Consider the following 25,916-nt stretch of genomic DNA (forward strand, 5'->3'; position numbering starts at 1 on the left):
TAAGAGCGCCTGTGGTCCCACATCTGGACAAACAGGCCACATTCAAAGAAACCAGCGGTTCCCTCCGAAGCCAGGGGGTGGAGAAGGGGCAAGGGGACGCAAAAACAACCGCACATCCAACCTGTTTACACTCAATGACATGCCTGTGAACTCCTCACTTAGCAAACGGTCTGTTTCAGTCACTCCTCTGCTTTATTTTTTATGCAGCCTCAGCTGTTGTGCATCTGCACCTCCAGCTGTCCCGCAGAGTCAAACTTAGCTTGTGAGGACACTTCTGGAATATTCCTGTCTGAGGATATTTTCATAGCAGATAACTGTTGAGGTCCACATTGCTCATTGGAGCACAGCTGGGTTTTATTTCCAACCCAGGAAGAGCAGAGTGTGTAGGACGGACTGCATGGGGGTGTTCTGCCTTCTCTGCACCTCAACAGCTTTTCTTTGTATTTCCAAAAACTTTATGAAAGTATTGTTTTTCTTGAGGTTCAGGTGACGCTCAGTTACCATGACTCTTCGTCCTGTTAAACGCACAAAACTTTTTCTTGTAAACCATTTCACCGAGTGAGCTTTATAAGTTGAAGGAACACTGAAACGGTTCTTCGGCATCCAGGGGGGTTCAAAAGCAAAAGCTTCAAACACGACTGGCTCTTACGGGTGTGCTGGGACAGTAAATGATCGCTCAGAGTTAAAGTCCAGCTGGACGAGAGGGAGAACACCCATAGAGTCTGACAGACGCCTCTGCAGGAAGGACCAGTAAGATGCAGGAAAACAATTTCTAACATATTTCTTCCAGGAATGACAGCATCCTTTCAGCAGTCTCAATGTCAAACATGCTTTGTTCCTGATAACAATTGTGAATTACAAAACTTAATTTTAATTTTCACTGAGCCATGTTCGCTGGCAGAGTTAAACTTCTTGTAGATGCATGAATATTTCTTTTGGCTAAGAAGAAGCATTTCTCTGAAATCCAAATCTTAAGTCATTCTGACCAATTCCTCCTTACAAATTATGTTCACTGAAAAGTTTCAGCTTTGGATCATAATTCATGACCCTTTCCTGTTAAACAAAAGTTAACAAAACAAATATGAATAAAACAAAAACATTGAGTGTATGTTGTTATAAAAATAACATAAATATTCAGTAAAAGAAAATCATGCAAATAAAAAGGACTTATATTCTCCACCATTCCATCAGAAATCAAAATTTCTTTAGCTGTTATTGATCTTACATTAAAGCTATTTTAATTTCTAAAGAGGATTTGTTGAAGTTTGCTTCTTGTTTTTGAATGAGGAAACGGCAAAACAAGAGTCATAGTGGTGGAGTTCTGTGGTACTGTGCACAATATTGAAAAAAACGAAAACAGTAAAAACTCTTGTGGTTTTCTCAACTTTGTCGGTTTCATGAAAACATGTTTTTTTTTTTTTTTTTAAATGGGACAACAAAGTTCTGACACCTTAAAAATGTTTGCTCCCCTGATCCATCGTTTTCGGATTACATGGGGCTTTAAAATAACAGTTACAGCAGATTACACAGAAAATTGAAGGTCCAACTGTCCAAGCTGATGCACTTCTCTTAAACTTTAATATCTTTAACAGTTTCCTTATAACTATGTTATTTCCCCCCAATTTTTATTTAATTTTTGCCTTGCTTTGCTTTAGTATTGCTTGTATTTATAAGAAATTAAAGGTTTCAAGCTGCTTTAAAAAAAATAATAAAATAAAATAAAATAAAATAAAATAAAATAAATAAAATAAAATAAAAAAAAAATATATATATATATATATATATATATATATATATATATATATATATATTTTTTTTTTTTTTTTTTTTTGAAAATATTTACAAATCTGATTGAAGGCGGAGCTTCTCTGATGGTCCGTTTTAGGAATGCAGCCACATGAAGTGATTACATTTATGAATTATAACTGCTGGCATGTTTGAAATGTCAGCTCACGCATGCTTCCACAATGAAGCAAACCTATCGGTTCATCTGTTGCAATCAAAGTGCTGCTGCCCAAGCTGCTGCTCCAATGCAAACAAATCGACAGTGTTTACAAATCTGCTGCGCTGAAACGATACCGGCCGGCCAGAAATGTTTGGATTTCAGTTTACATTTTGATTGATTATCCTCAGATGCTTGGAGGAAAAGTGGAAAATTGTCACTTGGCTGTCAAGTATAGCGTGACATTCAAAAATGTTACATCAGAGCAAGAAATCAAACTTTTTGGTCTCCGAACTAAAAGAAAGGAGACAGAAAAGCACACTTGTGAGTGTACAATATCTGCTTTCTGTTGTTGAAGTCTTACGACAATTCCTAAAGCACAGACATTTTATGATTTATTAATTTGTGGTGTATGTTGGAATCACTGAATTATTTGTGTGTAATCTTACCTTTAAATAAATCAATTAGTTATAAGTAATAATTCGAACAATCTGTGAAAAAATGTTTTTAGGAACCTGGTTCCAAAGATCCACTCCAGTGTTTTTTTTTATGTTCTTGTGATATTCTTCCTAATGATAAAGGATATATATTAAGAAAATTAAGATTAAAATTGTATTTCTGAGTATTTTTTCTTTCAAATTGTTGTGAATCAGGAGCAGACGAAAAAAATGCAGTTTGCAAAATAACTTATTTGTGATGTAGAAAATAAGCTGGGTGGGCTGCAAGGTCCCTGCTCCTCCTAATTCTGATGCATTCACTTGTAAATAGATCCATGTACGTCTTGCGTTTCCTCGTCTGAGCTGGGAGGCTCAGAACTGTATGACTGGATACCTCCAACATAACTCACTAATTTTGTTGCACCGATAGTGTTAGGTTGGAGTTGTGGAATACTGTAAGCTATAGCGAATAGCGTGTAAGCAGGTCAGATATGGATGACGGGAAGGAGATGCGGGGTTGCTCCATGCCTACGGTCCGCCCACAACCCAAAGGTTAATTTCTAACAAACTCCTGCTGATCTGCAGGAAAGAAAATGAGGTTTTTTTTTTTTCTTTTTTTTTTTTAGATTTAGGCAAGAAACGGCATAGTCATGATTAAAAGACCACCAGAAATACTTTTACAATAGATCAAAAGATGATCGGAGTTAGTCTGTGATTCGTTTCCTTCTTTATTTAAACCACTTTAGTTTGTGTTGAACCCTCAAAAATAAAACATTTGTGTGTTATTAAACCATCAAACCATGTCTAACTGACATGTGCGGCTCACAAAGTTATCACTTTTTTTTGACTCCTGAAATCAGAATCGAGAACAATTTTAGACAGAGGAATTTAAGAACCTACACAGATTTTTTTCAGACACTAAAAAGATTTAAGTCCAGATGTCTTTTTGGCTAAAATGTACCAAATCACCATGGGTTGTAGCTATATTTTCAAATTTGTGCAGTCTTATTGAAGCAGTTTTTGTTGGCACACTCCACTGGTGTGTCATAGTGATGGAAGAGCTTGTTGTAGGCTTGTAAATGGACAGAAAACAAGATTCTCACTCAATGAAACACAGACAGCAGAGGAGCCAGGGGGGTTACAGTCCTCCTTTTGGCAGATCACTTGATGTGCTACAAATGGGAGTGACGAAGCAGCTTTCACACATTCTGAAAGCAAGTTGTCGCTCTTAGAATAACACAAGGGTCCAAGAACATGCAGGTGTGTGTGTGGCTCAGCTTATCAGCCTCTGAGGTTTAAAAGAAACTTTCTTTAATTTTACAGTTTAAACAATTTGAAGCCAAAGAAACATAGAAAAGTTTGGCTTTGAAACATCACAGAGTGATTCATCGTCTTAACCTTTCACAGACTGAGGTAGTTCGATCCTAAAGCAACCATTGTGGGATGCCCCGAACAGAGGCTGACACCAGCACTAAAACACAAAGGCCTTTCCAGTACATGATCAACAGAGGGTTTAAGTAGAAAATAACTGTCATCATGCACTTCGGCTCAGCAAAACCCATTTTTTTCAGTCAAACTAAGATTTTCTCCATATGCTTTCCAGGCATCAAATTAATGCAATACAGCCCTGTGAATTGTCAGAATCATTTTTACAAACCCTGGTGATATGTGGACTATTCCAAGTCAGGCACCATATCTGTTCCTTCTAGGAAGAAGAGTGCTGACCAACTCAGATTTAAAAGAAGAACGGCAATGTTTATTTACTCTATGTCCAGAACCATTTCAAGTGTGGTGATGGAAGGTGCAGGATTGTAAGGTCCCTACGTTTACACCTAAGTATTTCTAAAATCACAGCCATGATGCAACTTTTGTAAATAAAAACAACCTTTATGGAGAGAAAATGTTCTATCAACAAGATAATAACACATTTACATTGGTTTGCTTTGTAGGCAGAAAAACAGCAGTTTTATGTTGATGTTCTGTGTGGAGATGATCCACAATAATAGTCCAATTTCATGCATTAGGAATAAAGAACCACAAAGCACAATGATAAGTATTTTCTTTGCACAGCTGTGACTTCCTTTTTTAATTAAATCAGTCACACAAATCTCAAACAAACACAATACTGCAGTTAGAAATGTATTCTCATCAGCCTGCTACCTGTAGGTTAATCTTTGTGAGTACATGTCAGAGCTGGAAGCTAGTTAACTTCTGTTTTATTTAAACTCCAGCTTCTAAAACACATGTAAAAAAAATACTCTAAAGTGTTACATATGCATCTATAAAACTAAAAGAAAAAGACAAGGTTGTGCTCTGCTTTACATGGATTCAAACATGGTTCACAAAGTGTTTTTAGACTATAACTTCTGATAAAGCTACAGGACAGAAGCAAAAACTCTTTGAAAGTTTGAAAGAGTACTTTACTTAACACGCTTCTCTTATCACCAATCCACTAAATTCTTTTAGTCTGGATTAGAAAAAAATGTTAATCTCATGTTATCTTGTGACGAAAGGTGTGACTTCATTTGAAAGAAAAATTTGGAAGCTGATCCTTGGTAATGTTTACCCAAAGTTACAAGATAGAGTCTCTTTGGTTTATAGATGTTTTTCCTTTATATTTGCCCTTTGAATTGATTTATAATCTTAGTAACAAAAAGCTAGATAGACGTCAAAAACAGAGCTGATATTAGCTAAGCAACATGTTCCTGTGCAATAGTCCTGTATTTTCAGAGAATGCATAATGAGGGGGATCTTGCAAGAAACACAAAGTTAGTGATGGTTGTTTTGATATCTACCTCCTTCATCAGAGACTGAATGCTCCCCAGTGACCAAATCCACAAATTCACCACAGCCAAAGATGACCTTAATTTATCCAAACCAGAACTGGATCACCTGCGCATTCACAAATTGCACAGCCTTGTATTTGTTTAAACCATCTTAATAAAATTTGCTTTAATTTTCAGGCCATATGTCCTTCATTACTCAAACAACACAATATTTTACAAGACCTCTGACTCATTGTAATTTAGACCAAGTTATTTTACAGTCAAGGGGGGATGTGGGCTGGCTGAATGAGTCATCCGGAGCTCAGTTTTCTCAGCCGGACGGTAAAACAGCCTGCATTGAATCATGTGCCGCACGCTGCGTGTGTAATCCGTAACTTCCAGCATTTGTAGACATAACTCTGCGGCTTTCAGGTATAATGACTCTTCTGGACTTTCCCTGGACCCAATTTTTCATGTTACTGTATCCTAATTTATTAACTTGTGTTTTTTGCCTTGCATCGCGGGGTTCTCCATCCTTATAGACCCCAAACAGAACGTTATCCACTGTAGCTGTTCTGCTGATCCACTCATGCTCAGGTAGATGTGGAGCATCAGTGCTGATGAACATCTGCATAAAGACGGCTACCTTTCGCTGTGCACCATGCATCAATTCTGGAGTCGTACCTGCAAATGATGCAGTCAGAGCTGCGAACAAAAGGGTTACGAGTTTTGGGGCCCTGCAGAAAAACTCTCGACTTCATGTGTGGCCTTTTTCTGGCGCCGCCTATTTTATTACAAATGATGGGAACCATACGACTCCATCACACGAGACAGCTGTGCGTAAAGGTCCTGCTCGTCTGTAAATGAGGGAAAACGCTGAGGAGCACAGAGCGCTCCAAGTTTAGTCACAATAGAATGACTTGAAAGGGAAAGACAAAATGTGAGGTAATACAAGGAATCCCAGTGGTGGGGAGACAGCCGTGATGGATGAGCTGTAAGAACCAGCAACCCGAGTTATGTTGACGTAGCATGAACCTCTCAGTGATGGTGACAGATGCCCAAAAAACAAACAAAACCACGTAACAACAAAGTGGTGTCTCAGAGCACTTCACACATATGAAAAGAAAGCAAACACAGTTTATAATCTATACAGAATCATTCCTTTACAGATCCGGTCTTTTAGACAATCTTGCCAAAAAGGTTTCTTTTAAGTAAAGTTTATTTGAATCATTTTCATATCAACAGTGTAGACATTTTTTGTCTAAGAATAATTTTTCCATCATAGAACACAGACTGAATGACAAACTATTGCTGCTTATTAGAGGCAAAGCCTCCTTATTCCCTTTTCAATTAATTTGAAACAAGGATTGCAGTTCCTCAAATGACCACTAGAGACTAAACCATTTCCCATTCCCATTCACCACCAAGTTAAAAAGTCAGACTTTACACTAAAACTTAACAAGTTTAAAAACATTATCTTTTCAGTTAATAATCTGATTCATAATAATAATCTAATATTTTCGGTTAAATAATCTGCTTTGATTATTTATTTATTTATTTTAAACCTTGAATTTGTGGAGAAAAAAAAAAATATTAGTTTGTTTTTAGATTGGCATCCCCATCCCCACTTCCCTTTCACCCTTATTTGACTAACAACATTCCTATTTTACCTAGTCCTGTTTACAGTGTTTTGTTATGGTGGGGAAAGTAAACTCCAGCTGACACTTCAAGCTTCATTTTACCCAGTCAGAATCATGTCCACTGGTGGTATCAGAAATTATTAATCTAATTATTTTGTGTGCATGTTGGAGGCAAATTACATTTATATGAAAATTTGGGTTTTCACCTGCAACACAGTCGTTTCCTCACTCTGTAGGTTGGTTTTTGTTGGTTTTATCCACTGTATATGAGGACTGACCTCGCATACCAAACAGGAAGTACCTGCTGGCTCCAAGAAGCCAATTTCTTCAATAGAGAAATAAATAGATTTGGACCCATCATTGCTTACTGACTCCAACATGGCGTAGTCCATAATCGCAAAAAAGGTAATCGACTTGATTTCGTTGGAGCTGGAAGTGAGTCATTTCCTATGGGTGACGTCACTTGGCCCAGTTCTCATGTACAGTCAATGGTTGTATCACAGCTTTATAATAACTTGTACTTAACTATTGTTCATAAGAGAAGAATTTAAACAGCAAGCTGAGAGATGGTCAGAAAATAAACAGTAAGCTCAAACCATTTCAAATGCACATAATGATTAAACGCAAAAGTTATGTAATAGAAATAGAAGCAGACCAGGATGTCATCAGTCTGTCTCCTTGTACTGTAAAGTATAGCTGAATGCCAAATTTAAAAGAAAACACATTTATCTCTGCTTTTCTACAAAAGCTGTGGTCAGGCAGCATCACTTGGCTCTCCTACGCGATGCCCTGCCCCCCATTGGACCCCCTTTTGGGCTCTGCACAGCCTCAGTGCTCGCTGTAGTTACACAAACAAGTTATCTTTCCAGAAATTTCATCAACACAGGAGTGGGAAGTACGAATGATCTTACTCAGCTCAGGGATTTGGGGGCCCACAGAGTAACTATGGTTTTAGTTACAAAGCAAAACATCTGAGCTTAGAGGCACTCCAAACTCTGAAGCTCTACAAAGTGTGTGTGTGTGTGGCCCATCAGTTAATGACCATCACATTAGCATCTGGGGCTTGACGGCCCACCCTCTCTGAACTCTGAAAGAAATGCAACACCATCAGCGAAGGGAAAGACGAGGTCAGCTCATTCTGGGAAAGCAGGACAAGAAAAATCAAACAACATCAAAATGGAAGGTTCTCAGTCAGCTTTTTCTATGGTATAGAATATCCTAAAGGTTGTTCCCCTACAAAGACATGGAATTCGATTTATTCTTCCAAAAACTTAATCTGACTGATGTTATCAGTCCTGCCTATAGGTGCCCTGCTGGTGCCAGTCAAAGGGTAAAACCCACCACAATGAGCCAAGTGTTGATCAAGCCTCAGATGTGGCTTCAGAGAAAACCAAACAACTAAATGTCACTAGTGAGGAAAAAACAGAAATAAAATAAGTAACATGTTCACCCTCCATTGAGCAGCTGTGACAATAAACCCCAAAATCCTCTCTGTGGTTTGACTTTTCCTTTGGAGATATACAAATTATTTAAAATATGCAAAAATTCCATATCTGCATCTGTCTTTTTTCACAATTACTGCTTTTACCATCCTCTGTACATATTTTTAGGGGGAAGACATTTATTTGGAGGGGGGTTGTTGTGAAATTTCTTGGAAATCTTTGTTCAAGAACCACAGTGTAACACAAATAGATGTTCAGCCAACACAATGAAAACATATTTCTAAGTTTAACTGTGTTGCCTGCAGCCACAAACTCCTTTTGCTTGATTAACTCTGTCCATACATGGAAATAAAAAAAAAAAAAAAAAAAGATTTTTTTTTTTACTTATTGTCCGTTTGTGTCCCTGGAGCAATCAGTCAAAATGTGAAGAAAGAAGCTGAAAAATAATTTTCACAACGGTCTTTTAATTGAAAAGAATTATGGCATTAAAGCCAAGAAAATGACAAATTATGTAATCATTTAACTAAATAAACCTTATTGTATCTTAGGTATAAATTGCGGACTGTCTATAAGAACTGGACTAAGTAAGTGTGACGTCACCCCCTAGAAAAGGACTTGCTTTTGGCTTCAATGAAATGAAGTAATTTCAGTCACCATTTTTCTGCAATACGGATGCTGCCATGTTGGAGCCAAACGACCACAGTAAGCAGTGATTGGTCTGAGTTGATTTGAGTCAATATGTCAACGGCAACCACTCATCACTCAGGTGTGACCTTTTTGGAACACAGTGGGCTACATGAAATTGGTCAAACATTCTAAATGTTCAACTTAAGGCCACCTACTTTTATTGAGTCATCTGATTGATCAGCTTTCAGCTTTAATCACTTAAACTACAGAAACAATGTGAAAAAAACAAGAATGTGTTAAAATGAAAAGAAGGTAACATTAAGAATGGTTACTCTGACAAATATGACTGAGTAATAGCACTCCATTTCTCTATACAAGTCAATGGGATTTTGGCTACTTGGAGCCAGCAAGTCCTTCCTGTTTGGAACGCGAGGAGGGAGCGGTCACTCAGTCCAGTTCTCATGTACCGTCTATCTATGGGATGGGGTTATTTAATTGACGAGTAAACTTCTCAATAGCCATTCGGGGCATGTTGCAACAAATACCAGGCTTGTTTGTTTCACCTGTGTGTACATTTTGATTGAAGCTGGATTTTATTGACATCATATCCTGTTGAGAGAGTAGTGACCATACAACTGAAAAACAAATTCTTTTTGTTTAGCTAAATCTGTCATGTTTAGCCGAACTGCCATTTCTGTGTTAATACATTTTCACCAGGCTTCAAATTCTCTTGGTCTTGGTGAGGACACTCCATGACCTCCTAAAACACAAACTTTTTCCAAACGACAACGTCCTTAATGAGCTGCCAGATCAAACTCTCAAAGAATCAAATGGCTGTGTTGTTTGCCGAGGGAAAAGGTTGGGAAAGTCTTCCAGGAAAAGCTTTGACTATGTCAGCTTTGGCCCAAATCTGCACCACATTGGCCACAACTACCACAGACTTTGCCATCTAGGCAAAAGGCTAGTCCTCAGTTAAACCCAAACTGGACCATTGATGGATGTTTTCTAATGTACTCTGTGCTCCCAGCTCTGTTTCAGGTGTCATTGTGGGCAATGCCTGCTTAACATTTTGGCCATGAGGAAGTTGACCGCTCTGTGATTTAAAGGTTGTGAGTAGCATGAAGATGTGTCATCTGTACATCAAAGGTTTGGACATTTTAAATAGAAAGTTGCTGCTTTCAAATGAAAAAGGTCAAATTCAGTCAAACACAAAATAATCCTAATTTAAGAAATAAAAAGAAAATAAAGAAATGTTATCACTTCTCTTTCTTATTATGTGAAACTTCTAAAATCAATGAAGCACAAATCTATAAAATCTGAAGGGGAATTCAAATGGCACGTTTTACTACTGCTTATGAGTCTCCCAATTCTTCTGGGTGGGCCACCACATCTGCATTCAGTTGTGTGTGTGTGTGTGGTGTCAGTGTAAAAGACAACAAGTCCTCCTGTTCAGAAGGGGAAGCCTGTGTAGTCAGGCACACTTCAGACGTGAGGATGGCACACTTCACCTCCAAACAGCGGAGATGAAGCTTCACGCTGCAAAAGGATCTGTCTGACATCTGCTTTGTGAATCTCAGAGGCGATACCACTCACTAAAGACGCTTATCAACACCAGACAATGAATAAAATAACTTTACACTACTTTTTGTATAGAATAATAGATAACTGCTGGAGAGAATACTCCTCCCTGTACATCTGGTTGATCTGAATCACAAATCCACTTGGAACAACGTTTTTTTTAAACTGAGAAAAAAAATCTAGCTGCAACGAAACTACTTTGAATTCTTCCTTTGGATCCTTTCTCAGAACTACAGGGTTAGAGTTTCTCTGTTCAACTTGTTCATGCTCCATCTGTCCCACTAAAAATGCTTGATAACGCAATTAAGCCGATGATGTTCAGCTCTGTGTAACAGCCCATAAATCTTTCTGCCGCTGTTTTGAGCAACTAAACTTCTGGATGCAGTCAGATTTGCTTCAGTCAAACAATAAAAAACTGAACTATAAGCATCTGGAAAGAAAAAAGATAGAGACAAGGTAACTAGAAAGCCTAAGAAAAAACTAAAAAAATCAAGTTAGAAATCTTGCTATCAAATAAACTAAGACTTGAGTTTTAGCATCATATTAAAGCTACAAAAAGGGCATATTTGTGTAAAAATGCGTTATAGCCTGATAAGGACAACAAACACAACAACCATTCTGACAGATTTGGAAATCCTTGCTGTAGATGTTAAAGCGTGTTTTCAAAGGTCAAACTCTTATGTGTAGCAAACTAAAACGACTGGAATCCGCAGCAGGCTTTTGTAGTCATCCACACAAAAACAGTATTGAAACTACAAGCAGCAACTCCAGAATCTCAACAAACCCCAAAATACCACCAGCTAACGTTACGAACATTCTTTAACATCCTCATTAAAAGCTGGTAAACCACACAACGCCACAATGGAAAGCAGGAACTCAAGGGAACCAAAAAAAGGTTAAAGTTCGCACTTAGTAACAAATTAGTCTAAAATATTCAAAGCTTTTTTAGATATTTCCATAACAAAAGCTTTAAAAATAAATGTTCAGAAAACCTTGAAGGCACTTTTAGGAATATGGGCCCCGACATGACTTATTCAAAAACATACTTAACTTACTTACTTTTAATGTTAGTCAATAATAGCTCATGCATTTACAAAGACTTGTTCACATAAATGATCTTATTAATATCTGGATTATGGACTGGGCAGAGTAAAAAACAGAGGTCTCAGCTCTTCTTTAACAGAGCTCCAACCTGTGGGGCATTTTGATCTAATAACTTTAGGGGGCGATCATGGACGTTCTCTAAGTGTAATTCAGTCATTAACCAAACAAAATGACACAGAAAAGCTTGGCAAAAAGGCTTTTCCACCAATATTTCCACCAATACAACAGCACACACATATTGGAATCCACATTTACATGCAATGAGAGTTGTTTTTCACAAATCATATCTTATTAGTCACAACTGCCCCTACGGGTGGATACAGGCTCTATGCGGGCAAAAAATGCACTTGGCACAGAAGTGGCCGACACAAAATATTAAGGTCATAGACCACTCGGTGAGCCCGTAGAGCAAAAATGTTCATGCACGTTTTTCTGTGAGTATGGTCATAGCCAACTCTTATTCAACATGCAAGCGTAAAGCATAGGTGAGGCGTTGTTTTATGAATTTTTCGACCCCCCCGCAAACCCTGTGGACTGCAATACGTGCTTGTGACCTGCTGTTCACATGGTAATTATGTGCTCTACGCGACCTGATTGTTAGAAATTAAAAAATTGGACAATCATGCCATAGCTTGTGTGGGTGTCCTACAGGAACTTGCACGTCATTTGCACACCTTGTGGGCTTGGCATTCGCGCACAGTCAGTAACCAGCCAGAACTTACACATTACAAACAACTAGACCACTTGTTACTTGTAACTTACATTTGTCGTAGGACAAATGACTATGGTACGTCCATTTTCATGACGTCCCTTCAGGTAGCCGCTCCTCTCTACAACCCTCCATGGGACAACCCAAAAATCCACAGCACCCGTGCAGGCCAACAACCCCCATGCAGACTTCATGAATTGATGAAGATTAATCATTTTACAAACTGTAGACCCATATATGGAAAATTGAAATTCTAGTCATTTGCTACAGAATTTTCAATGTCACCCAACACCTTGGGCACCCTTTTGAAAACAACATGCATTTTGGGTTCAAAATGTTCTAAATTGAACACAAATGTTTGATAATCATCACTGTAACGTGCTCCTGAAACATATTTAAACAGCTTCCCCTTCGTGGTGTTCAGGGCACACATGGAAAATGTGATAGTCATCACACAGCTGACAGGGTTTTGGAGCTAAACTCTGTTCCTCTCGCTTTAACTCCCTTTGCAAACCAGGAAGCTGCGGGTTGATCTTGGCAGTCCTAAAAGCACCCCCCCATCAATGCTTTCATTAACATTTTGGACTGAATAGCAGATTTAAGGGGGTTTTATTACTTATACAAAAAGACAAAAAAAAAAAAAAATGAACTCCCCAAATCATTGTAAAAGTGTGCCTGTGTGTTCTGCTGCCTGAGGCGTTGGACAAACCTCAGTGTTTGCAGACACAAGAGACTCGCATATGTGAAAGTGCCCAGGAAAAGTGAAATGTGTGTTGTTCTGGAGCAGAACGCACATTAAAGGAAATATAAATGTATTGTAAAAAGGTTGTTCGTGCAAAACATGGACCTGCAGCCTGCCAATCAAAGAAAAAGCCAAAGTAATACAGGTGACTTGGCAAGGCTTTTCTGAAAGCAGCCCAATGAGAAGCAATGTTTCTAATGGATTCCATGTTCCTTGGTGTTTGTGTGTAAGGTGTGTCACTTAAGAACGAATCTTGGGGGATTGTTAAAGTAGAGGAACCCTCTCATGACATCTGCGCGTGGGTCACGTCAAGGACACTGGATCATTATCGAGGGTGAGAGCAAGGGGAGGAACACCGCAGGGTTTGCTGCTTTTCCTCACTCCAGAAGGTGAGTCAGAAAAGTCCCTGACACTTGGAGGATCATAAGGCAGATTGAAAATAGCAGCTAATTACCAGCATGTGTGTTCATCTGGCAAAAACATCACAGAGCTACGCCTGCTCTTCACATTCAACTGTAGTTGTGTGGAAAGGGGTTTTGTTCAGCCTGCAACACAAAGGGAAAGAGGAGGAGGTGGAAAGTTTGGACCAAAGTTTACAGGATCTCTGGGAACTGAAAGTAATGTTAAAACAAGAGATCCATGTTACCTGCTGTCTAGAATGTCCTTGCAAAAATAAATTACGGCTTTTGCTTGCATGGGTTAATTAACAAACCACAAAATGAACCAATACAGCTGCGAAAGTACAATCGGTTAAAATTGTGACCACAAACTGGACTGCCAGGTAGGAAAAGGGAAAATAAATGTGAAGGTTTTGTGAAGTCTGATCGCTGGGATTTTAGACAAAACTAATAAATTATAGCTCCTTTTGTATGAGTGTGTTAATAAACTGTATGAAAGTGTAGCAACACAGATCTAAACAGGAACGGTTGTAGTGAATTATTAATCGGAAATAAAAAAATATCATTTAGAAACTTTCATCCCTGTAACGCAAAAGAGTTTCTCCCAGATGGAAAAGTTTTTCTATCTTCTCCATAAAAAGTTCAACTACAGGGTGGCTTCAATTCTGTAAGGATGTGTCACTTTCTGGGCAAAGAGGAAGCAAAACATATTTTGCAAAAGTTAGCATTAACTGAACAGGTTTTAGCCTCTAGATGGGTGGGTTTGAGCTGGCTTTGGTACATGATACAAATAATGGATTGGAAACCATCCTTGAGAGGTTTTCAGGCGCTTCCAGCTGGACAGAAGCCCCAGAGTTCACTGAAGACATTCCCCTGATAGATCTGGGAGAGGCAGTTAAAACTCAAATAGATGGTTGCACTTTCTACAGACCCATTCTAATGAAAATCGTGTTTACAACATGTTCTTGTGGCATTTTCATTTGATGATGGAGGACGTGTATGAAGAATTTTAAGCTAAAAAGTGCATTTCTGGGTATTTCTTCACATTGTTGTGAATCAGGAGGAGATAGAAAAAAAAAAGATTTTGGGACAAAAATGCCATAATCATAAAGATCACTGAGAATGCATTTAAAATAGCTCAAAATATGATCAGAGTAGGTCTTTAATTATAAACATTGGTGCAAGGTCGATTATAAAGTTATTTAATGGTATAGGCAGGATAATGGCCTTGGAAGAGTACATTATCAGAAGTTAATGCATTTCGCGGAAGCAACCATCCAACACGAAGTGGAGGACAGTTTAGGCTTCCACGGTGTTAATTTCTGATCATTGATGCATCGGTTTGGACTTGAAGAAATACTGTTTTGCAAGTTGTATTTCTTAATTTTATCATTTAAGAATAATTCTATCCCTTGCATAGTTTTGCAGCACATTTCAACTGTTGAACTTATCTAGATAAAATTAAAACTGCAGACTCTAATAAAAATGTGTTAAGAAAATAAATGTTCCTCCTGGCCTACATTGTTCCCTCTGGCTGCCTGCTGCTGCATAACTCGGAGAGATTCCAGGGTGAAGCATCAGAGATAAAACGGTGTCAAAGACAGAAACACTACAGAAAAGGTTAATCATTTTTCGTAAAAACTGTTTTTTTTTTTGCTTCCGATTACTGTTTTAGCTCAGTCTTATAAAAACAACTCCTTCCTGTAATTCCTCCAGTTCTACAAGGCTTATCTGCTCACATGGGACTCTTCATCCATCTCATTCTGCTATTTAGTTTAAAGCAGCTGCATTTCCTCAGAACACCTTCTACTTCTTTCACTTCCTTTTGTATCTCCTCAACCGAAAAACAATCTCTGTGGATTATTTATCTTCTTCCTCAATCTTTTGTCTTAAATGCCTCCAAACTCAATGTTTTAGATGACTCTTTATTCCCAATCTATGAGTTTATTCTGTAACTTTTTATATTAAAGGAGAATCGCAGAATGAGAGTAGATCTGACAGTAGAAGCTCCAACATTTTTAAATGTTTATACTTAATTTTGTCGATGAATTAAAATTAAGAAATAAAACTTGAAAAAAAGTCTTTCTTTGAGTCCAAAACGATGCACCAATCATGCACGAGCAGAATAACGGGCAAAAATCAGTAGCTACCGAAGGCTTCATGCATTTATAATCTGCCTGATGACCAAAATTATTGTTGAAAAAACAATAATGCCAAAATAAAAGCTGAGAGTAACAAACTCTATGATCGGTTTACAGAAAATCAGTCAGTAGAAAACTCCCCACTAATAAAAATGATGTTACATTTGCTTGCTTGTTGTGTACAAAACTAGAAAACTGTGGGCAAAATCATAAATAAACCACATTTTTTAATAATAAAAGAGGAAAAAACACTGACATGTCAGACAGTGGTTACTGGGCGGTGACAGCTTGTTAGAAAAGTAAAATTCTGATGTTAAAGTGGTTGAATTTTCCTTTGGATTAACAGTGCGTCAAAATGTAGTTTCATGGAGTGATGACCTCTCACAAAGTTGTTGTTTATTAACATGTTTTTTTTTAACAAATTAAATTTTTAAGATGGCTTTGTGATCACCCTGACCACTTTCGCAGTTCACCCTGTCATTTTTTTTAACATGTTCACATTTCCAGTAACATCAGGAGAATTGCAAACTGAAATTTGTTAAACAAAATCTTCAATCGCCTCTATCAATCCATCCATCCATCCATCCATCCATCAATCTTCTTTTGCTCATCTGGGATAGGGTCAAGGGGGCAGCAGTCTAAGCAAAGATGCCCAGACTTCCCTCTCCCTGGCCACTTCCTCCAGCTACTTAAACGTGTTTTCTTAAGCTAAGATTTTTTCGCAAAAGGAAAACTTGACTGATGAGGATATTTTTCTTGCAAGACTTAAAATAGACATTTTTTCTTGAGACAAGGTTCTTTTTATTTTCTTAAGATTTAGTTTTTGCCTCAATTGCTGTGCAATAGAAAAAAAAAGTATCTTTTGAATTATAAAACAAGCAGAAAAGATTTTTAAAAATGGACATATTGGGTTCTGAAATGTAAAAAGTTGATTAAACAAATGCTGGAAGCAAAGGTTACACTGTTAACAGGAAATACCAGCAATAGAGAAATTATGGCAACCAAAATCCTGGATGAGGGAAAGAAATTAGGTTCAGGTTGTTTGCAATTTTCGTAAAAATGATAAATTTTGCAGACACAAAAAAAGAAAGATCGATCAAACTGAATCAAATCCTTGTCCTGGATCTTCTGGGTTTTTTTACAGTAAGAATATGACTGAATTGTGTTTTCTTAAATGTGATCTGCTCTGGCTCACACCTGAATAAACACTTAGCAGCTTAAAGGTGAGAAAAAGGAAACTGGGATGTCTGAGTTGGCTTTAAAGAAGGGCAGAGCCGAGTTCCTGGATTTTACAAGCGTTTTACTACCCTGTCGGCCTCATTCTAACAGGTGACTCCTCCAGCAAGTGATTTCCCATCCCTGCCTCTTCTCTAAAACAGGTGCTAAGATCAAGTTTTTCACATCGGTGTCTGAATTTGGTTCAAAAAGTGGAAAAAGAAGTCATTTTTTTGTCCTTTTTTCACCCTATCGTGGAAAATCCAAGTCCTATTGTTCACCTTTAAACACTGTCAGCTGAGGGAAGAGATGCACTTTCTCAAAGGGAGTAAATGAGATGACACAAATGCTGCGAGAAGAGCAGTTAAATAAAAGTCAGGAAGGCACGTCCTCCACCCACACATAATAAATGTGGTAACTGTGCTGACTGTGAAGTCTAAGGGCCAAAGGAAAATTCTGAAAGTGCTATGGCAGACAGCAAATAAAAAAGGAGAACTGTACACTTCACAAAAGTATTAAGTGATCAAAAGCTGCCACACAAGTTTAGGAAAGAAATGTGAAGCAGAATTTGAGAATCCCACAATGCAACACTGGAGAAAAGCTAAAACCACAGCAAAGAGCAAGTGTTTTACTAGAAAGTCTCACATGGTTGTATTGAAAGTGTCAGTGCATGACAAGCCCTCGTGTTAACATCCCCGCGTTGGAATTCCTTTCAGCCAGGATTGATGAGGAGACGAGGGTGGTGTCCTTATGAATGCTCTTTGCCACGAAAAACCCACAGGACCAAAACCGAGTCCCCATCTGTGCTGACACAGCTGGTTTCAGACACCCCGACACCGAGATCGGCTCCTGGAATGTTCCAGGAGAAATCATAACAAGTGCAGGAAATAGATTAGTGCCTAGAAACTCGTGCTCGGCCTCCAGAAACTCACATGTGGGAGCAGGAGACAAAAGAGGGAGTCTGACCCTCTTCCTGTCATCGGTGCACCTCCCTGGAGGAAAAAACTAACTTTATCTGCTCAGCTTGAGACACTTGGGCCCCTGCTTCTTTATTTTAACAGGACATATCCTCATTGAGTGGACTTATCTAATCTTTTGCTTTTTGACCTACAGTACTTTTCTTTAACTAAGTTTTGTTCACATGTTGAAAGCACAACAAATGGGTTGACCCATGTTTTATGAGATTTGATTCCACCGACATTAATGGAGCTTCAAGCGCAGATAACTTAATCCTCATTTTGATGTAAAATTGAAACATGCCACATAAACCTGCATGCAGGCGCACATTTTATCAAGAGTGGCTTTTCAGAAATTCCAGAGAAGATTTTTATTTGCTTAATTTAAAATATTTAATTGTAAATCCAACCTACATTTAAATTTGGAAGATATTTTCTCAATTTGAACTTAAGTCCAAAATCTATATTATTTTTTGGAGAAGAACACAAACATTTTGTCGTCTGCTCCTGTTTCACAATGATTTGAATAAAGAAATACTCAAATTCAATTTTAATCTTAATTTTCTGAATTTATGTCCTCCATCTTAAGACAAAAACATGTTAAAACCACAATTTTTATCAGAGTGGGTCTTTTAGGGATTGATCTTGATAAAAAGTTTATAAAGTACAAGGTTTTGGCGTTCTGAGGCAAAAGATGCGTCACAAAAAATCATAAAAGAGAATCTCCTGAAGAAGCTGAATGTTTTCAACCTGATGAAGTCAGGTGCCTCGTCTGGCATTAATGCTACATTAGCAGATGCTAAAATATGATAGCAAATGTAGCATTCAAATATATTTTCATCTGTCTTTTGTCTTTTCAGTATTAGTAGAGAGTGTGAGATGTTTGCTTCTTTTGGATGCAGTTGCTTTCTCCTGGAAATCTGGAAAATCTTTAATGTTTTATAAAAAGTTTTTTTTTTTTTTTTTGGTTTGAGTCAGGCTAAGGACAGCTGCTGGCACGCCTGGACCGATGATTTAACCAGCCCTTACTCCACAAAGAATCCAGGCAAAGCTCAGCTGTTTTTTTCTCATGGCAAACCCCCACAGAAAAATAGATGTTTACTACCTGAGCAGAGTGGAAGTGATTTTTAATGTGGATTTAGGTTTGGAAGGAGCAACAAAAGGATCCGAGACCAATCAGATGATGCACTCATATAAGCAACAGAAAAATGTAAATATTTATTTTACATTCCTGTAAATAAAGAAGGGACTGAATGACTGTTACTTAAGCCTGTTGGGTTTTTATGGCTGTATGTGATCCGCCCCCCACAATGCTCTTTCTGGCTTATTGCAAACTGGATGGTGGGCATCATTAAAAAAGCAGAAAATATAAATTATTATTGTAAAGATCTTTCAACACCTGTTCATTTTCTTTTTTTTTTCTTTTTTAACTTGTCCTATCCAAAAACTGAGCAAACAGATAGGTCTTTTGTGTTTTACTATTTGTGCTTCACTATTACTATGTTTTTAGTTGTAAATTTTATCAGGGTAAATTACTTTTTTTTTAATTAGGAATGGGTGGTCTTTGATCGAATGGCTACCTGTCCAGAGTGGACCCCACCCTCATTTAACATTGGTCAGGACAGGCTCCAGTAACCCGGTGACCCCAGAAGGGAGGGATGGATGGATGGATGGAGAAATGTTATTGTAACAGTGAAAATGACAAATAAAGAACTAGCTAACACAGTACCTCACTTGTGTTTCTATGTTGTGGGTATTAATTCAGTGGAACAGGAAGGATTGGCATGGATGTCTGCTTCTGGAAAGACAGTTTTTATGTTAAAAAAAAAAAAAAGAAAAACCTCAGCGTAACGAAACAGAACTAAAAATTGTCCTTTCAAGAAATATCTGCACCAACGACTACTTCTTGCACTGCTTCAGTTTGTCCTTCTTGGCTTTAAGTTACACAAACCTAAAAGCTCCAAAGGAAAGTTTAAACTGCTGCTGATATGAAGATCTGCTCATCTGGTCATGGCGATTTCACAAGGGCTTAAGGAGAACCATGAAAGTGAACGTCTATAGTTGAAACAGCAAGTAAGTTCTCAATCAAGCCTCATTTTTATTGTTTATAAAGTTTTGGAATTAAAAAAATTAAAGATGTTGACACACTAAAGATATGTTTTGTTTTTTTTCTATTCAAAGTCTGATTCCACCTCCACAGATAGAGATTTAAAGACTTTCCATGATGAGTTTCCAAGTGGGATACAAAAATTGTTTCTTCTAAAATACCTCAAAGATGCTTCAGAAAAAAACAAGTACTTAAAAAAACCACACTGAGCATAAAAAATTAAACTAATGACAAAAACCCAGCCGTACTGAACATTATTTCATGCTTCCTCTATAAAACCAGCAGGATTAAGGAAGGAAAAGTTCTGCTTTTCAGCACTGATTCAAAACTGGACTCTGTTTTCCGCAACAGCTTTGACGTATCCTAACATTAAAAAGAGTCTCCAAGGAGACGGCAGTGACTGAAGCAAAGCATGTGAGAGGGACGTAGCTGTTTGTTTTATCTGAGATGTACGTTGTAGCTCTAATAGTGGGGAGTTGTGATGGTTTGCATGCGTGCAGCACCATTGCACAATAACCCCTCTGGAGGGCTGAGGCAGACCACTGGAGCCGACTCGTACAAACAGCTGCTGCCTCCCAGAGTGGACACCCGGCTCCACGGCTCTGCGCGCTCTCCTCCAAATGTCAGAGTTCATTTGCATAAAGTTAAGGGTGAGCAGGATTTGGATCGCTTCCCCACAGACCTCTAATCTAATCCACGCGCAGGGCTTGCATGCTCACAGAGAAAGACAAACAGGATGCCTCTACTCGGGTAACTCGTGTGAAGGAGATTGACACAGTTTGCTGAGTAAAACAGAGCATTCCTCTGGCTTACGTCTCTGTGCACAACCCTCAACCAAATGAGTTTAAACCAAACAGCAGAAAGACTCTCAAAACCAAGACTCCGCCTCCCACATTATTAACTCTAAGCCAGAGGATCCTTATGAGTCAAATATGTTCCTTTGATCTTTTTCAAAACCACAAATGAATGCATTGGAAGGCAAGTATGTCCTGTCACAAAAATCAAAGGCATCAAAACAATATCTTTTAAAAAAAGGAAAGGAAATAAAAATCTCAGATGAAAGGATTAAAGTACTGTAAAACAAATATCACTTCTTGATAATGGATGATAGCTGTCAATTTTTCAAACAGTTATTAAAAACCCATTTCGATAATCTTTTAATCTATTCTAAAACAATTCTTAGCGGTTTTTTAACCAAGATCAAAAAATCTGTGTTGTTTTCTAAGACATAGAGCAGCAGGAGGTTATTAGAAATTTACCTCTGAGTTGTGGGCGGGACTGTTGGCACGGAGCAACCCCGTCTTTCCCTCCCACTTGCTCTGTAAGCTCTCAAAAGCTTGTACGAGGATGGAGCGGAGCAGGGAACTTGTGGCCCGCCCAGCATATTTTCTACGTCACAAATAAGATCTTTTCCCAACGACATTTTTCGTCTGCTCCTGATCCACAACGATTTGAGTAAAGAAATATTCCAATTCAATTTTAAGCTTAATTTGCTTCGTAGATGTCTTTGATCCTCAGAGTGAGTCTTTAAAAGGATTTTTCTGGAAAAAAGTTTGAGAAGTACTAAGTTTTGCATCTCTGAGGCTTTTCCCATTTAATTTCCAACGACGAAAGATGCTTAACATGAAAATCATAACAGTTAAAATTCAAAGCTGAAAACTTTTTTGAAACCTTCACGTTCATTTTGAATAAAACTATACTAATGGTGAGTCGACGTCAATTGTGGCATCATTGTAAACAACCAATGTAATTGGCCAATGCACCGGTGAGTCCATATGAAAAAAATGCCATTCTACTGTGGTCAGTTTTTTTGTTCTTATAATTCCAATTCTTTTAAAAGTGAGTTTTATTCTTTTCCTTTGTCTCTTTCCTCATTGTTCTCTTCCTGTCATGTTTAACAGCGTTGGAGATGTGGTTGTAAGAGTGGATGTGGCATCACCTGAAACTCACCTTCAATTACCTCTGTCACTTTCAACCTCTGGTCCTTTTATCAGGCGATTTTGATGTAGATCTGCAGCTGAATTTATAAATAACTGGTACATTTTTGTGCTTCTATAGTTTTTTTCTCATTATTTTGTGTCTGTTTAGATCTCATTTCCTCTTTATAAACTCAAATCTCTTTGTCAGTACAGTATTTTGGTGAATAAGCAAACTGTCCATCAGATGCTTGCTTTAGAAACGCAAAATCAAAATGACATCTCGGACGATAAAAGTGGATCAAAAACATTAAAAACGGCTTTCAAGCAAGTCTAAAATGTGAGGAGGGGGGAGAAGTTCTTAAACTTTTGAGTTTGAGCTCTGCAAGCCTGTGGGGACTTCAACTTCCCAGAGCCACAGTTATGTTAAATCCATTATGGGATGGTTGAGGATCCTTGCAAGGAAACCAACCAAAAAGCAACAACACGCTTTCATGAAGGTGATTCTACCAGACGAATGGAAAATATTAACAAAAAAAAAGTGATTCGCCGAATATTCGGCCACCGAAAATGTTTAGCTGAATATTGCAAAAAAAAGTCCCATTTAGCCTTAACTAAGGCCAAATAGTGACTTGTGAGGCAATGACACGAATTTGGTTATTTTGTTATTCAAAGTGCATCAATGATCTTGCGCTTTCTTCAAAATGTTAGCAGTGTAGAGGTATTTTAAAGTCACAGAGAACAACAAAAAAACTGCAATTTGCATTGAACGTGTAACTAAATTATCAAGAGGGGGTACGTCTGCTACAGCTTTTAGCACAGCTGCATTAGTATGTCATTAAACCCCAGGAACAGCACAAGGAGAGAGACAACTGCAGCTAAAAGGAAAGCTAGCAGCTCTTTGTCTGTGGTGTTTGAAAAAAAAAAGAAGGAAAAAGTGTACAAATCTTAGTGCCAAAGGGAACGGATTTAACGGATTTACAAATAAGTCTTGTTTTCACTGAGTGGTACAGCCCAGTCCTGTCCAATTTAGAATGGTCGAGGCAATGCAGGTAAGCATTTCCACTGAAAGTCGAACCTTGACGACACATGCGGGGTGACGCGAACAACAACAGCAACAATGGAGGTCATCCAGGAGCTCATTTTTTTCCGCTCGGCTTTTGGTACTCTGTATTTATTCAACGGGTTACAACAGTAGCTCTGCCCTACCTGGTCCGTTCAGTTATTCTATGGGCCTACAATCAATGGGGGCCCAAAAACAGTACAATTCGGCGCAGCTTGATGTGTGAATTATATAATGGAAATGCTCAAAATACCGGACTGCAACGGAATGGACTGTACCGCTACTAGAAACGAGGCTTTTAAATTGTGGAAGACTTTGGCTTTCACAGGCTTGTGGAATGCATTGAACCCTGTTTGTTGATACCAAGTCGACGGTATTTTTCTGATGTGTGCTTGCCTGAGATGCATGAATGCGTTGCATCTCAGATGTCATGGTTTCTGTCCTTTTATCTTGCAACAAAATGACTGATTTGACAAATTTGTCCCGGCCCTGGGTGCTGTTATGTACCTGTGTACATGTTTTCTGTTGTGTGTTTTATTAGCCCATCTAATTTTCGAATTGCTGTTTTGATTAAATATTTAGGCCAAATCCGAAATCATTCCCTACCCCTATGGCTTCTCTGGACCCCTACATTTAGCCATCCAAGGGGGGGAAAATAGTGTCTTCAAATTCAGACATTTGATGACGTGATGAATAGTTGCCCGTCATCTACGTTCGCGCAGTTCTACAACTTATAAAAGTTATACTAAAACAACTTAAATTTAAATGTAAACGTCTGTGCTTGAAGAAACACGCAGATCATCCTACAAGCGTAGGGATACCCAGCCCCAAGTCTCTACAACTCCTCCTTAAAAAACACTTTTGGACACCACTACAGCTCCAAATGCCCATAGAATTATAGAAATAGGGTGTAGCCAAAGGGGCAGGGCCTTTCTTTGAACACAATGTCCAAAATGCATACTTACCTATTTATGCAATATTTGAGGCCATTTTCAAAACGTAACATCCATTTTTGATAACTATTCAGTAACTATGCCCTATTCGGCAAAGCATCAGCCACAAATCTTCATTTCTGTGTATCCCGATTAAAAGTATGATCTATTATTTCTTGTCTTCCTTGTCTTGTTTTTATTCATGTATTGCTGCAATTGAAACTACTGGAAATTAAATAAAGATTCAGGCTTTTTCTTTGTACCACTTTTTTTTTTTTTTAATGATCAGAGCTTCTGGTTTCAATCAGTTCTACTTTCTAGAAAATACAAGGAGCTCCTGTCCTACTCACCGAATCTCTTGTATCCAAAAGATTGTACTTCCTCCTCGTCTGCAAAGTCGTCTGTATGACATAATCAGAAACACATGGCATGAGTCCCTCATAAGGCCCAGCAGGGGGTACACAGTGTTTAAAACAGCTGGAAGGAGTTCATAAAGAAAGCAACAATAGCGAGCAGATGCATGATGTCAAAGATTTATCATGTCAAATAATAGCACCTGTGCACTGAAAAGCAGAGATTTATAGATACAGGAGGTCCGAGGAGAAGCAGCATGCAGTGGTTTCTCCGGGTTGTTGACAGTAAACCTTAATTATACTGGAGTAAAGTGAGGACAGAGCCCAGAGAATGTCAGTAATAGTAGACAGATGGAGCCAAGGGGAGGTGGAGGAGAATTGGGGGACATGGAAGGGGTCAGAAGAGGTTTGTATTAGAGTCATCTTCTTATATCACTTCTCTCCAACTCTAATCTGTGCTGCACGTTCATCTTAATTTGGCTGATTTTTGAAGTGGGAGATCATGAGCAGCAGGTGGTGCAACAAGGCCTCCATCTGCCATGCTTGGGTGCATCTTTTCTTGAAAGTCTAAGGCTGAATTCATTCTGTCAGGAGGCAGAATTGGTTTAAAAGAAACGGGATGAAGACTTTGATTCCTTGCAATGGGATGCAACCGGTGTGAGGAAAAACTCCCGAGCCGTTCACAACTTCTGCGCGTAATGTCATCCAGATGTGTCTCTGCCCGCAGATCCGCGCGCGAGCGGAGCGCGCAGAGCCAAAGATCGGAATGTCAGATATTTGAATAAAGACATGCACTTTTCCCACATCTGCAGTCAGGAGTCCTACCTTTCATGGCGTTTTCGAACTCGTTGAAATCTGTAGAAGCGATGAGGATCCCCGTCACTTTCTGCGCATCGCAGCATCCAGTACGAAATAGTTAACCTGTTCTACGTTTGCAAAGTTAAAAAAAGATTGAGGATTTGGGGGGAGAAAATTCAAAAATTTCGAGTGGTTCTTCTCAAATTAAAATCCCATCATCTTTGCTGCGGATCACTGCTTGAATTTAGCAGGACTGCCGCTGCGATGATCCTGGAGTTTTGTCCTGCAGAGAAGCGACTTGGGTTAAATAGAAATTAGAAAAAAAAGACAAAAGTTTTCCAGCTTTGGCTCTAAAACAACCCTGGTTAGATATAATATGGGATGTATTAAAAGTTAAAGCTCTAAAGCAATGAGGGAATTTAACCTCGAAATGATGGACTCAGAATAAAGACCTCTCACAGGCAGAACTTCAAGGTTTTTTTTTTCGTATTCCAATTCTAGGAGTTTGTAACAAGGTGGGCGGGTCTAATGTTCCCTAAAAGAAAAGAACAAGGTGAGTCAAACATCTAATGCATCAACGAAAAGCAACCACAGGGGGGCGCACCGAGCTAAAAGTACCATGGGTTTACCTTTGAAATGTAATACATAAGCATAAGAGATGGGCAAAGAATTTAATTGTTTTTCTGGCTGTTTTCAAATATATTCATTTTGTAAACCTTTTGCAAATTGCATTATTCTTTCATATGTTAATTAACTTTCTCAAGAAGTTGCCTTGTATTTGTCAACTTGTTAAAACGTTTTTATTTTGCCCATTTTTTGATGATATCCAATTAAAGTTTCTTTCTGATTCATAATTAATGTTTCCTAAGTGTTATTTACTTAATGTAAACCATCACATGAAAAGTAAAATATTTATTTAAAAACATAAAAGAAAACTTATTTTGACTAATCAGACTCAGAATCAGCTTCATTGGTCAAGTATGAGTGCACATGCAAGGAATTGGACTCCGCAATGCTCTCATGCAATGACAAAGCATACAAAGACAAAGCA

The 25,916-nt window shown here is 38.3% G+C and overlaps 1 protein-coding gene across 1 annotated transcript in view; it reads right to left on the bottom strand.

Moving 5' to 3' along the window:
* The window catches only part of LOC101157577 (collectin-12), a 40,442-nt gene extending 15,022 nt beyond the window's left edge, over window positions 1–25,420 (bottom strand). Inside the window, exons 1-2 of the mRNA XM_004081128.5 lie at window positions 24,893–25,420; window positions 24,065–24,115 (exon numbers count right to left, since the gene is read on the bottom strand). Coding sequence (XP_004081176.1) covers window positions 24,065–24,115; window positions 24,893–24,899 — 58 coding nt within the window. The 5' untranslated portion in view covers window positions 24,900–25,420. The remainder of the gene's footprint in view (window positions 1–24,064; window positions 24,116–24,892) is intronic.
* Window positions 25,421–25,916: the final 496 nt, after the last annotated feature.

This window comes from Oryzias latipes, chromosome 20, assembly GCF_053564925.1.
Source record: "Oryzias latipes strain Hd-rR chromosome 20, Olatipes_Hd-rR_3.1".
NCBI lineage: Eukaryota > Metazoa > Chordata > Actinopteri > Beloniformes > Adrianichthyidae > Oryzias > Oryzias latipes.